Here is a 12,656-nt window from a genome sequence, read left to right as displayed (position 1 = left end):
GTTGTCAACACCACATTAAATATCAAGATTGATGACATAGACTAACTAGCATAAGAATATACCCGTGGTTCAGGGTGAATTATATATCGATATAAAAAAATTACTAATGTATTTCGAACTGTGACATACTTGGACATGAAAGACCACTGTTGGTTTTATTAATCCACTGCCAAAGAAAGTGAGAGTATGGTAATTCAGTCCTTTGTTTCATGAAACCCTAATACGAGCTTCTGGAAATGATTTTCTTCAAGTTACTGCTAAATTATAATATGAGTACCCACATTACTTGGTATGATTTTTCTTTCCATTAATATTTGACACATTTTTATAAATGCTTATAAGCAAGTAGTAGAGTCAGAAAATTAAAAAGTAAAAAAAAAAAAAAAGAAAATTAAAAAGTACCCAGAAATTCTTACTTTTGCCACATAAACCAGTTGCAGTGAACTGCAAAATGGTTACTGCAGAAGTGGATTAATGCAAATGGTAGAAGAGTATTTGCTTATCATGGGAGTGATAGTCAAATTATTACCCACTCTTTCCTGCCCTCTTTCATTAAAATATGATCTAGGGCAAGTTACTTGCCTCAATGTCTTGAGTGCCTCAGTATGCTTAAATAATTTCATTGATAAAATGAAGATAATGTTAGTACCTAATTTATATCATTGTCATGACAACTCATAAGATTAGCATATGTGAAGTGCTGAGAATTTTGTCAGGCATGTACTAAGTGATTACATGTGTTTGCTACATACATGTTACGTATCAACTTCCAACTTAGGTAGTGCATCAATAATTATTCGGGGAGATAAGGGAACATCAGAAGTTGGGATAGCTCCGTCATCTAGGCATGTCCTCATTGGAGAACCTTCAGGAAAGTATAATGGTACTGCTATCATCAGGTAAGGGCTTCTTGGTTTTTTTTTTTTTTGCTTAGGTGTAGATTTTGAAGTTTTATTTAAATCACTAACATTTTTGTGCCATTAAGTGTGCTGTTCTCATTACATACATATTTTTCAAGCATCATCATTTTATATATTGGTATCATCTTGTGAAAAGTAGAAAAAAATTTTGGCAAAAATTGAAGATATATCCTGACCTTGTCTTGAAGTTAGATCTTAAAGAGTATTTAGGGAATGTTCCTTCAACAAAAATATATTGATCATACAGTTGTGTATTGACCTCTCTTGATAGTAGATCGTGGCCACTTCTTGGGTGATTTGCTCAACCCATGACAAGGAAAACACCTTGAGCGTCAGGAGATCTGATGCTTTTGGCCTTGGTCTGTCACTTACCATGTAAAATAAGAGAGTTCCTTCATCTCCATAAGCTTGTGTCTTAGCTACAAAATCATTCCATTGAAAATCCTCTGGATCAAACATTTTATGATTCTAAGTTCTCTAAAATTAGGGCCTATTGTGTAACTAAAGTAATATGACCATAGGCAATTTTGTTTAATACAAATTTTCTCATGAAAAGTGGGACAACTGTCAATGAAGTCACTGAAATTGAGTTAATGTTTTATCTTTTTGGTAGTTTTCTGTTAGTGTTGTGTGTATGAAGTGAGAACTGTATAAGGCTTTTTTAGAGAACTGTATAAGGCTTTTCATATTTTGCACCTTGTATATTAAGTGAAAAGTTTATAAAATTTTTTTAGAGAACTGTATAAGGCTTTTCATATTTTGCACTTTGTGTATTAAGTGAAAAGTTTATAAATATTTTTTTAAATCCATTTAAATCTTACACTTTTAATGGTTAGGTTTTGCCAGTATCGTCAAAGCTCAGTAAAATATTCCTATCCTGCAAGTATAAAGCTTTCATTTGGTTTATAGTTGATAGATAAGGCTATATAATGCATAATGTTCTTGAAATAATGAAAATTGTTGAAAGACAGAAAATGTTTAGGAAAAATTACTTCAACAAAAATGTACTGCTTATCCATTTGTGTATTATAGCCTCATTCGTGGCTCAGCCATTTGGGGGGAAGTCACAGTGTACTGGAGGGTATTCCCTCCTTCTGTGGGAGAATTTGCTGAAATATCAGGAAAACTGACGATGCGAGATGGACAGTCTGCAGCAGTTGTAATAATACAGGTATCAATATGACTTCTTTCTGCTATGCCCCTCGTTGTGTGTGTGTGTGTGTGTCGGGGGGTGGGTTGTGGTTGGGGGTGGTTGGTATCTCTGAGTTTGTTGTTGCTGTTGACATCACAGGTGTTTGTCTCTGAATGTTATGGATCCTGCTATTAATGGCTCTTATTGTCCTTAGGCTTTGAATGATGATATTCCTGAGGAGAAGAGCTTTTATGAGTTTCAGCTTACTGGAATCAGTGAAGGGGGATTACTGAGTGAATCCAGTAGTACTGCCAATATCACAGTGGCGGCCAGTGACTTTCCCTATGGCCAATTCTCCTTTACACAGGAGCAACTTCGAGTATCAGAAGAAACCCAAAGGGTAGAGTATAAAATGCTTAAAATCTTAAATATCATATTTGCTCTTTATTTTGCACGTGATCCTTTTTTTTTTTTTTGCAAAGCTGGATTAAGCTCTAATTTAAATATGAAGACTTAATGTAGCAAGATAGGTTGTGAGTGATCTTTAAAAAGTGTTTCCTTGTTCATATTACAGAGTTTTCACAAACTGTTGGATTTGCTGCTAGCATCATTATTTTAACACATGCTTTATAAGCTTTTATCAATTTCTATATGAACATAACCCTGGTTATGAATCTTTAGTTAGAATCTTTAGTTAAAAACAATAAAAATTAAATATCCAAATCAAATAAAAACTGCTTCTTGCATAGGTGAACATCACAGTCATCCGTTCAGGTGGATCATTTGGCCCCGTGAGACTCTGGTATGAGACCGTGAGTGGAACAGCAGAGGCAGGCTTGGATTTTATCCCTGCGGCGGGGCAGCTCCTCTTTGAAGCAAGGGAGATGGCGAAAAGTGTGCACATTGCAATACTTGATGATGGTCTTCCTGAAGGCCCAGAGGAATTTTCTCTAGTAATTAAAAAGGTGGAACTCCTGGGAAGGTAAAGTTAAAAAAGAAAATTAGGAAAAACAAAACAAAAATAGACTGAGAGAGAGAGAGAATGTGTTGTATAGGAAACTTGCTCTTTTTCAGATTTATGTGACAGTGGGACAGGGTGTAGTAGGGAAATCATGACAAAGACTGTTAATTTTGCCAAGTTCTAAAATTTCAGTTTTTCTTGAAAGTTGAAAGTATGTTGTTTTTATTATGAGAATTCACTCAGATTAGTAAGAGAATTGAACATGGTATGGGCTTGTGATAATTTGGTAGGGACTTGGAGGTCAAAGTTCAGCTAGCATGGTGGAATTTACTTTCCCTTCCATTTGTCTCTACACCTGAGGGCTGAGTGCGAAATTTCTTTCCTTGGTGTCTCTGAAAGCCATGCTGTCTTCTGTGGGGGTTGAGGTGGATGCTTGCCCTTTGGCAGTTTTCAAGTGGAGAAAAATGTGAGTCAAAGTTAGTCAGCTATTATTGTGCATCATGTTTTTATCAAAGATCAAGAATTAATCATATTGAGGCTGTCTGGCTGTCTTATTCCCTAATTTAGGGGGAGCAGACTTGATTAACAAGGGTGGGAAACACCTGAAGCATGCTGAAATACCCATGAGTTGAGTAGCCCAAGGAGCACCTCTGGTTTTTTTTTGTTTTGTTTTGTTTTCAAGGATCAAAATTGAATTATTTTAATAGAAGACTTGAGGAGTCAAAGCTGAGGATTTCTTTTTTTTTTTAAATTGGATTTCAATTTGCCAACATAGAGCATAACACCCAGGAGCACCTCTGTTCTGACAGATTATACAAAACCTTCAACTAGAATAATGTTTGCATTTATATAAGTCTTAAAGGAATTTTTCTTACACATGAAAATGATTTTGCATCTGTTTTAGTTAGAAAAAACTTTGAAGGCTAAACTATTTTATTGAGTGATTTAGGTAGAAAATATATTATTCCATGTGGAAAACATATTGTAGGTTTGTGTACACTTCAAATCTTAAATTTCCCAGAAATGATTCTGTTTCTGGCAATAGGAATGATTTTTTTTTTCCCCTGGGAAAATACCTTTATTTTCTTCTGGAGTGTGGGCAGATGTCTAACTAATCTCAGAACTTCTGGACTTGCTTCTTGGTGTTGCAGCCTTCATGACCAGGAGCACGTTGAAGCTCACAGTCTTGCTCAGGGGCCAGCACTTGCCCACTGTGGCAGTGTCACCGATCTGGACATCCCTGATGCAGGGGGACAGGTGCACAGATATCTTCTTGTGGCATTTCTCAAAGTGGTTGTGCTTTTGTTGTAGTGGAGGTAGTCTCTGTGGATGACAGTGGTCCTCCGCATCTTCATCTTGGTCACCACACCAGCAGAATCCACCCGCAGATGGATACATGATCAGCATAGGGGCCCTCGGGTCAATATAGGTGCCCTCCATGGCCTTCTTGGGCATCTTGAAGTCCAGACTGATGTTTTTGTAGTATAGTGGGAGTGTCCCCTTACCAGTTTCTCCAAGCAGGACCTCTGCTTATTTTGAAAGAAGGTTGCCTGGTTTTGGTTAGGCAATTCAGTCTGAATGGCTGCCATCTTCCCAGCCAGCTGAGAAAAGGAAAACTGGCATTGGGAATGAATTTGAACTTGTATTCAGTGTGTTAAAATTTGAGCTGATCATGGACTATTTTAATGAGGTAAGTGAAATTTAGTCATTAGTTCCTTAAGTGTGAGAGACTATCTGTGTTATTGACCAACTAGGACTTGGAGATTTTGTCCTCCGTGCTACCCTTTTAAAAAATGATTTCTGGGATCCCTGGGTGGCGCAGCGGTTTGGCGCCTGCCTTTGGCCCAGGGCGCGATCCTGGAGACCCGGGATCGAATCCCACATCGGGCTCCTGGTGCATGGAGCCTGCTTCTCCCTGCCTGTGTCTCTGCCTCTTTCTCTCTCTCTCTCTGTGACTATCATAAATAAAAAAAATAAAAAAAAAAATAAAAAAAAAATAAAAATAAAAAATGATTTCTACTTGTTTAATTCTGAAAAAACAAGTTTTTCCTTCTAGGTAAATTTCTAGCCTTCCTTTGATTTGGAAAAGGAAAGTAATATAATCTCATTTTGCCTAGCTGCTAGAAAATTCACTGCTTTCATATTAAGGTAATCAGCTAATCTACAGTCCATCTCAGGCAACTGTTAACATTTACTCTTATCATTTAATATTTTAATCCCCGGGGCACCTGGGTGGCTCAGTGGTTGAGCATCTGCCTTTGGCTCAGGTGGTGACCCAGGGTCCTGGGATCTAGTCCTTCATCAGGCTTCCCGGAGGGAGTCTGCTTCTGCCTCTGCCCATGTCTCTGTCTCTCTGTCTGTGTCTCTACTGAGTGAATAAATTAAGAATCTTTAAAAAAATGTATTTTAATCCCCATTTTTTTGTTTTTGCCTTATATATTGCCTGATTAACTAGCTTTCAACCTTTTGAAACTAGCATAAAAATACCAGGTAAATAGAACTTGAGAATTGAAGAAAAGACTCAATAAAATGGTTTACTGCCATTTTTCAGTTTCAGGAATTAAAGTGATACGGAACTCTGGAAGTCAAAACTTTTCTTCAGTTAGAATAATATCAATAAAAAAAGTGACTTCCTTAGCAGAAACATGTCATTACCCAAGTAAACTACCATCTGTATTAAAGAATAGAGGTATTGATTGTAATTGGTGTCCACAGAAATATTTTCTTGGAGCTTGAAATTTCTGTAGTGGCATGACATCCGTTTTCTTTTCTTTTTTTCTTTAAAGTAACTCTTCCAGCCTGACGCTGTGCTTTCCTGACTCTGAGTGCACTACAGCCTCATGTACATCTCCTTCCTTGGCCTGTCACTGTCGGATGAGTGTAGCAGTGCATTCCTAGCCCAGAGGTTCATTTTACAACTTTTCCCCAATTTCCTGATAGTCTTATTATCTTCCCATTGCCTAAGTTTAATAACCTAATTTTGGTTTTGGTTTCATGCAGGCAGTGATAATTGGGAGCGGCACAGAAGTCTATTTTAGACATTATTTCAGGAAAAAAAGTATATTTTAGTGTTGGAGTTCTTTAAAATATTAAAATGCTTAATAGGACTAAGTTATAGGAGCCAAGAAGACCCTTTAGTTCATACTCAGCAATTATGTGATCATTTTATTTTCTTTTATTGTTATTTTTTCATGACTTTGCAAGCGGGTATGATTTTACTATCCAAGAGAATGGTCTTCAGGTAGATCAGCCTCCTGAGATAGGAAACGTCTCCATTGTCCGAATTATAATAATGAAAAATGATAATGCAGAGGGCATCATTGAATTTGACCCAAAGTATACTGCCTTTGAAGGTAAGTTCAGTAATCTTATAAATTTACCACTACTTTCTGAATTACAAAGTACCTGAACATGACACTGTCAGTTTGAATCCCCATGTGTAAATTTTATCAGTTTGCTGTGTGTGTGCATGCATGCATGTGTATACGCATACATGTACACCTTCATATACATTTATGTATGCATTTATATATTTATTTTTTAAAATCTATTTTGAGTTGCCCTTGAGCAGTGTTGAACCCCACTTGTGTATGGCAAAACTGAATGGTAAGGAACAAGGCTTTAGAAAAACTATTTAATCTTAGGATTTTTGAAATCCTAAGATTTCAATATCTTATTGAAATATAAATCTTTTTTTAATAATAAATTTATTTTTTATTGGTGTTCAATTTACCAACATACAGAATAACACCCAGTGCTCATCCCGTCAAGTGCCCCCCTCAGTGCCCATCACCCATTCACCCCACCCCCCGCCCTCCTCCCCTTCCATCACCACTAGTTCGTTTCCCAGAGTTAGGAGTCTTTATGCTCTGTCTCCCTTTCTGGTATTTCCCACACATTTCTTCTCCCTTCCCTTATATTCCCTTTCACTATTATTTATATTCCCCAAATGAATGAGAACATACACTGTTTGTCCTTCTCCGATTGACTTATTTCACTCAGCATAATACCCTCCAGTTCCATCCACGTGGAAGCAAATGGTGGGTATTTGTCGTTTCTAATAGCTGAGGAATATTCCATTGTATACATAAACCACATCTTCTTTATCCATTCATCTTTTGATGGACACCGAGGCTCCTTCCACAGTTTGGCTATTGTGGACATTGCTGCTATAAACATCGGGGTGCAGGTGTTTGAAATATAAATCTTAAGATTTATATTTCAGACATCTTTATGAATCTTTCTCATTTATGAAATAATTTCCTTTGTGACTAGAAATCAGTGAATATTCACTACCTAATGAATAATCACCTTTAAAATTACTGTTTTACTGGACTGCAGATGCAGGTGGTGTCTGGGCAGCTACTCATACTTTCCTGTGACAGTTCCTAATAGCAGCTGCCTACTGTTCTTTGTCCTCTCCTCCTGTAGAAACAGAATGCAGAAACTATGCCTCTATGTAACAGAGCTGGTTGCTTTTCAGATTTTATTCAGAGGCATATTACTTTCAAAATAAACATATTCTTTTCTTGCTGCAATTAGTTTATTGACTATATTGACTCGATCAAATTCATTGTTTTCTAGCCATTTTTAAGTTCATCAGAAATCACTTTGAAATTGATTAATACTGACATTACGAATAAAGTCATGGAAGATATCACCATTTTTGTGAATCTCAGTTACAGCTAGTAAAAGTCATGCTGCATTTTGTATAGCAAGTAATACATAAATGACTTAGAATTTTTTTTCTATTCACTGATTTCTGTTTGATTCATTGTCTTTGGGGGGATTTGGAGCAATGCATATTTATAATTATAATTAAATTCAATATTATTTAGCCATAGCTAATATGAACTGTTGTCTAATATGAGCATAGCTAATGTAAACTATTAAGTGATATTTTAATTTGCAGAGGTTAACATGGCTTAAGAGGAAAATAAATTTTTGGAAAGAATTTTTAAGTTGAAATTAGACATTGAGGATACATTTTCAGATTCTCAAATTTCACAGGAACTTAAAATATAATAAAATTGTATTTTTATTTGGATTTTTAAAACATTCATATGATTTAATTAACATGAATGTCAATTATTTACATTTTGTATGTTTCAACTAAATGTAAAAGCGATCCAGAACACTTTCCTTTGAGTACACATATTTTAAGTGTTTTTCATATTCATCTAGCATTATCTTGGAAAGCAAGGATCATTTATTTGTATGCAGCACACAGAGGAAGTATACCTATGCTAATGATTAAATAGGTTATTTGAGTTCTAACTTATACTACTCACTATAACTTTCAACTTATGGCAAATTATATTTCTCATAAAAAATAAGTCTTGAAAATTTCACTATTTTTTAAAAGATTTATTTATTTGAGAGAGAGAGACAGAGAGAGAGAGAGTGGTGTGTGTCTCCAGCTGGTGGGGAGGGGCAGAGGGAAAAAGAGAGAATCTCAAACAGACTTCACACAGAGCAGGGAGCCTGACACAGGTCTAGATCTTACTACCTTGAGATCATGCCTGAGTCGAAACCAAGAGTCGGATGCTTAACTGCCTGAGCCACCCAGGTGCCACTTAATATTTTTTAAAGTGATAAACGAACTCTTGGAAAAAAAAAAAGAGAGAGCTTGCATTGTACTGTTATTTTTAGTCACTGTGTTTAATTTGACTGAATCTTGTAAAAGCTGGTTGCTTTGTCCGGCATACCAATTAGTTGCGTGTTCCTGCTACAGTGGAAGAAGATGTTGGAATGATCATGATTCCAGTGGTGAGGCTGCATGGAGCTTATGGCCCAGTGACTGCTGATTTCATCTCTCAGAGCTCCTCTGCAGTTCCTGGCGGTGTTGATTATATCCTGCATGGCAGCTCAGTCACCTTTCAGCATGGGCAGAACTTAAGTTTTATAAATGTCTCCATCATTGATGATAGTGAAAGGTAATACTATTTAGTAATGCTGAAAATAATATGGGCATCTGTAGGGCATGATTACTGTGTTCTAATCCTTACTTACGTTTTGCACTGATAATAGAATATTCCCACTGAGAAACAAGTGAGGAACTTTTGGGGGGTCCTTGGGGTAGGAAAGAACGGATTAGGAGAACATTGGGATTTTATGTTCACTTTTTCATACAGAGGGAAATAATAACTTTTGCTCTTTTATATTTGAAGAGTCTAATCAGAATGTAGAAGCATCCTGCAGTTCACTTCCTTAATGCATTAAGCAATTCAAAAGAGAGGAAGAAAGTCTAATAACTATTGCAGGTTATATAGTATTAAAGTTGATCATTTGTGCTTTTTAGCTGAACACCCTCTTCTTACCATTTGGTGTATGAATGCAGTGTCTTGAATATGTATGACCAATTTAGAAAATGACTAGTTATTTGGGTTTTAGAAGCATTTTAATATGTTTAGACTCACAGAATTCCTCCTCCTTGCTATGCAGTGAATTTCCAGAGCCCATTGAAATTTTGCTCGTTGGAGCTACTGGCGGAGCGGTCCTTGGGCGCCACCTAGTGAGCAGAATAACGATTGCCAAGAGTGACTCTCCCTTTGGCGTTGTAAGATTTCTTAACCAAAGCAAAATTTCTGTTCCTAATCCCAATTCCACAATGATTTTATCCTTGCTGCTGGAGCGGACTGGAGGACTCTTGGGAGAAATTCAGGTAGAGTTATTCTTCCCATGTTTTTAAAAATAATTTTGATGGCTTGAATATGGAGTTGGATTTTCTTACTCTTCAAATAAATCCATTTACTTATTCACAATCAGTAATATTTATTAATTACCCATTAGGTGTTAAGTGGCTCCAGTCCTATGAACTACATAAAAATATATAAGGCATAGCTGTTATCAGGAACTCTTGAGAGCAAGTTAGAAATGAAATGAAGAATTCTGATAAAATGCATTAGGTCAAGTATTTATTGAGTGCTTTCCATGTTCCAGATCCTCTTCTGGGCACTAGAATATGCTGGTGAATAAGACAGACCTCATCTCTATTCTCTTAGATTTTTCAGAACAATAAACAGATAAATAAAAAAATATATGTGATGACACTTAAGTGCTCTGCAGGGATGTAAAATTGAGAGACACAATCTGAGTGACCTGCTGACTACTCTAGATTATATGGTGATATTGTGATATTTAAGCTGAAAGCTTGATACTGAGAGATGGTCATGTAATTGTTAGAGGGATGAGCCTTTTGGCAGAAAGAATAGCCATGTGTATCTACAAGCCTGGCATGTTTGAGGTGTGGAGGGTTGCATGTGGTAGAGGACTTGGAGGGGAGGGCACAGGATAGGTCAGAGAGGTCAGTAGGTGTTTGATCATAGAGACTTTCCCAAACCAAATTAAAGAAGTGCTCGCTTTGGCAGCACATAATACCAAACCAGATTAAAGGGCATTCTAAGTGCAAATAGGATTCCATTAGAGAGTTTGAAGCAGGGGAATGGTGTTGATGTCACTGGGTTGCCATTTTAAGTAGCTCACTTATGACTGCTGTGGGGGAAATGGAATATCGAGAAGCCAGATTAGAAGCTGGGGGGCAACTAGGAGGGTCTTGCCCTCTGTCATCCAAGGCACAGCTGACAGTGGCTCACATGTGTGGAAATGGGATGGGGAGAAGTGAATAGACATTGAGCATGTTTTGGAGGAAAAATTGGGCTAGTGGAGGTCGAGGGAAAGAGGAATCAGGAATATCTGCCAAAATTTTAGTTGAGCAACTGAGTAAATTATAGTGCCCTTTACTGAGACCTGCAGAAGCTTGGGGGAGGGGATCCCTGGGTGGCGCAGCGGTTTGGCGCCTGCCTTTGGTCCAGGGCGCGATCCTGGAGACCCGGGATCGAATCCCACGTCGGGCTCCCGGTGCATGGAGCCTGCTTCTCCCTCTGCCTGTGTCTCTGCCTCTCTCTCTCTCACTGTGTGCCTATCATAAATAAATAAATAAATAAATAAATAAATAAAGCCTGCTTCTCCCTCTGCCTGTGTCTCTGCCTCTCTCTCTCTCACTGTGTGCCTATCATAAATAAATAAATAAATAAATAAATAAATAAATAATAAATAAATAAATAGATAGAAGCTTGGGGGAGAATCAGGATTTCTGTTCGGTCTTGTTAATTTGAGATGGCTACTGAACATCCCAGTGGAGGGCTGAGTGCATGGGGGAATGTGTGAGGATGGGTTGTGGGGAGGTCAGAAGCTGCTGACACATGTGGAGGCATTTGAAACTATGTGGCTGAAGGAGTGGTGATAAGGGGTGTGAGAGATACAGCCTGAAGTCCTGGGCTGCCAGCATTTAACTATCTGAGGAAGGAGAGCTAGCAAAGAAAATTGAGATGTAAAGGCAAAAGGGAAGGTGTACAGAGGCCATGAAAGGTAGGATGCTGTGTTTCAAGAAAGAGGAAGTGATCAGCTATCCTCAATGCTGATGAAAGATAAAAGAAGCAAAGCAAAATCCCCAGTTTTCTTTCCTTGTGGATATGAAAAGTGTATAATTTTATATTATAGAAATATTTAAAATGCATTTATTGTAAAATTTTGTTTCTTATAACAATTTATAAAAACTTATGTTCATCTTGCTCTAAGAGTTTATTTAAGTATATTTAGAAGAAAGTGCACACCCAGCAGATTTTTCATGTGGTTTTATTGTCTTACGCAAATAGTTTTTGATTGACAGAGCCTGTGCATACAGCAAGACAGTGTTGTACTCATTTTTTAAGTTTGTATTTCTCTAATATATGTATATTTAAAATATGTGCTTTTACATTTTTATTTTCCTGTGTGGTGACAAATTACCATGTATTCATACGTTTCTTATTATCCATGAAAACTGATATCCTGTAAGTATGTAGTTTATATTTGCAAATATTCATATTTTTAAGAAGATGAGGAATTCACTGGCAATATCTTACAATAGTTTTCATGTGTATATATATGTATATATATATATTTTTAATACTACATATCCTACAAAGTAATTCTTTGTTTAAAATTGATTATTTCTGAGGCACCTCCCTGGCTCCTTCAGTAGAGTCAGCAGCTCTTGGTCTTGGGGTGGTGTGTTTGAGCCTCACATTGGGTATAAAGATTACTTTTAAAAAATTTTAAATAGATGGATAGATAGATGATAAAAATAAAATAAAATTGATTACCTCTATTAAAAATACAAACACCCTGCAGGTGAACTGGGTGATATTAGGACCCAATTCTCAGGAAGCCTTACCACCACAGAACAGAGACATTGCAGACCCAGTGAGTGGGTCCTTCTATTTTGGAGAGGGAGAAGGTGGTGTGAGAACCATCACTCTGACAATCTATCCTCATGAAGACATTGAAGTTGAAGAGATTTTCATTATTAAACTTGACCTTGTGAAAGGAGAAGCTAAATTAGACTCCAGAGCTAAAGATATTACAATAACAGTAAGTCTAACTTTATTTTTTGCACAAAATTTTAGAGTAATGGATTTATCAGAAGATGCATTTTACATTTGTTGAAACTCCTTGGGCTTATGATGAATTGAAAGTTATAAAACCAAATGAATCATAATAATTCCTATGGGCCAGACTTTCTGGTTATTATGTTAGTTTATTATATAGCCTGATTTTTGGTGATTACTCTTCAAAGGACTTTCATATAGTGATAAATACT

At 36.8% G+C, this 12,656-nt stretch overlaps 1 protein-coding gene and 1 pseudogene across 1 annotated transcript in view; one reads left to right on the top strand and one right to left on the bottom strand.

The window, feature by feature from the left end:
* The window catches only part of ADGRV1 (adhesion G protein-coupled receptor V1), a 520,471-nt gene that overhangs the window by 173,973 nt on the left and 333,842 nt on the right, over positions 1-12,656 (top strand). The window contains exons 61-68 of the mRNA XM_072791879.1: positions 779-899; positions 1,953-2,091; positions 2,267-2,452; positions 2,802-3,034; positions 6,218-6,366; positions 8,748-8,949; positions 9,458-9,677; positions 12,188-12,427. Of these exons, the coding sequence (XP_072647980.1) occupies positions 779-899; positions 1,953-2,091; positions 2,267-2,452; positions 2,802-3,034; positions 6,218-6,366; positions 8,748-8,949; positions 9,458-9,677; positions 12,188-12,427 (1,490 nt within the window). The remainder of the gene's footprint in view (positions 1-778; positions 900-1,952; positions 2,092-2,266; positions 2,453-2,801; positions 3,035-6,217; positions 6,367-8,747; positions 8,950-9,457; positions 9,678-12,187; positions 12,428-12,656) is intronic.
* Positions 4,131-4,602, bottom strand: LOC140613354 (small ribosomal subunit protein uS17-like; annotated as a pseudogene).

The sequence above is a fragment of the Canis lupus genome, chromosome 2 (genome assembly GCF_048164855.1).
Source record: "Canis lupus baileyi chromosome 2, mCanLup2.hap1, whole genome shotgun sequence".
Lineage (NCBI taxonomy): Eukaryota > Metazoa > Chordata > Mammalia > Carnivora > Canidae > Canis > Canis lupus.
This window is presented reverse-complemented; position numbering and strand designations above follow the sequence as displayed.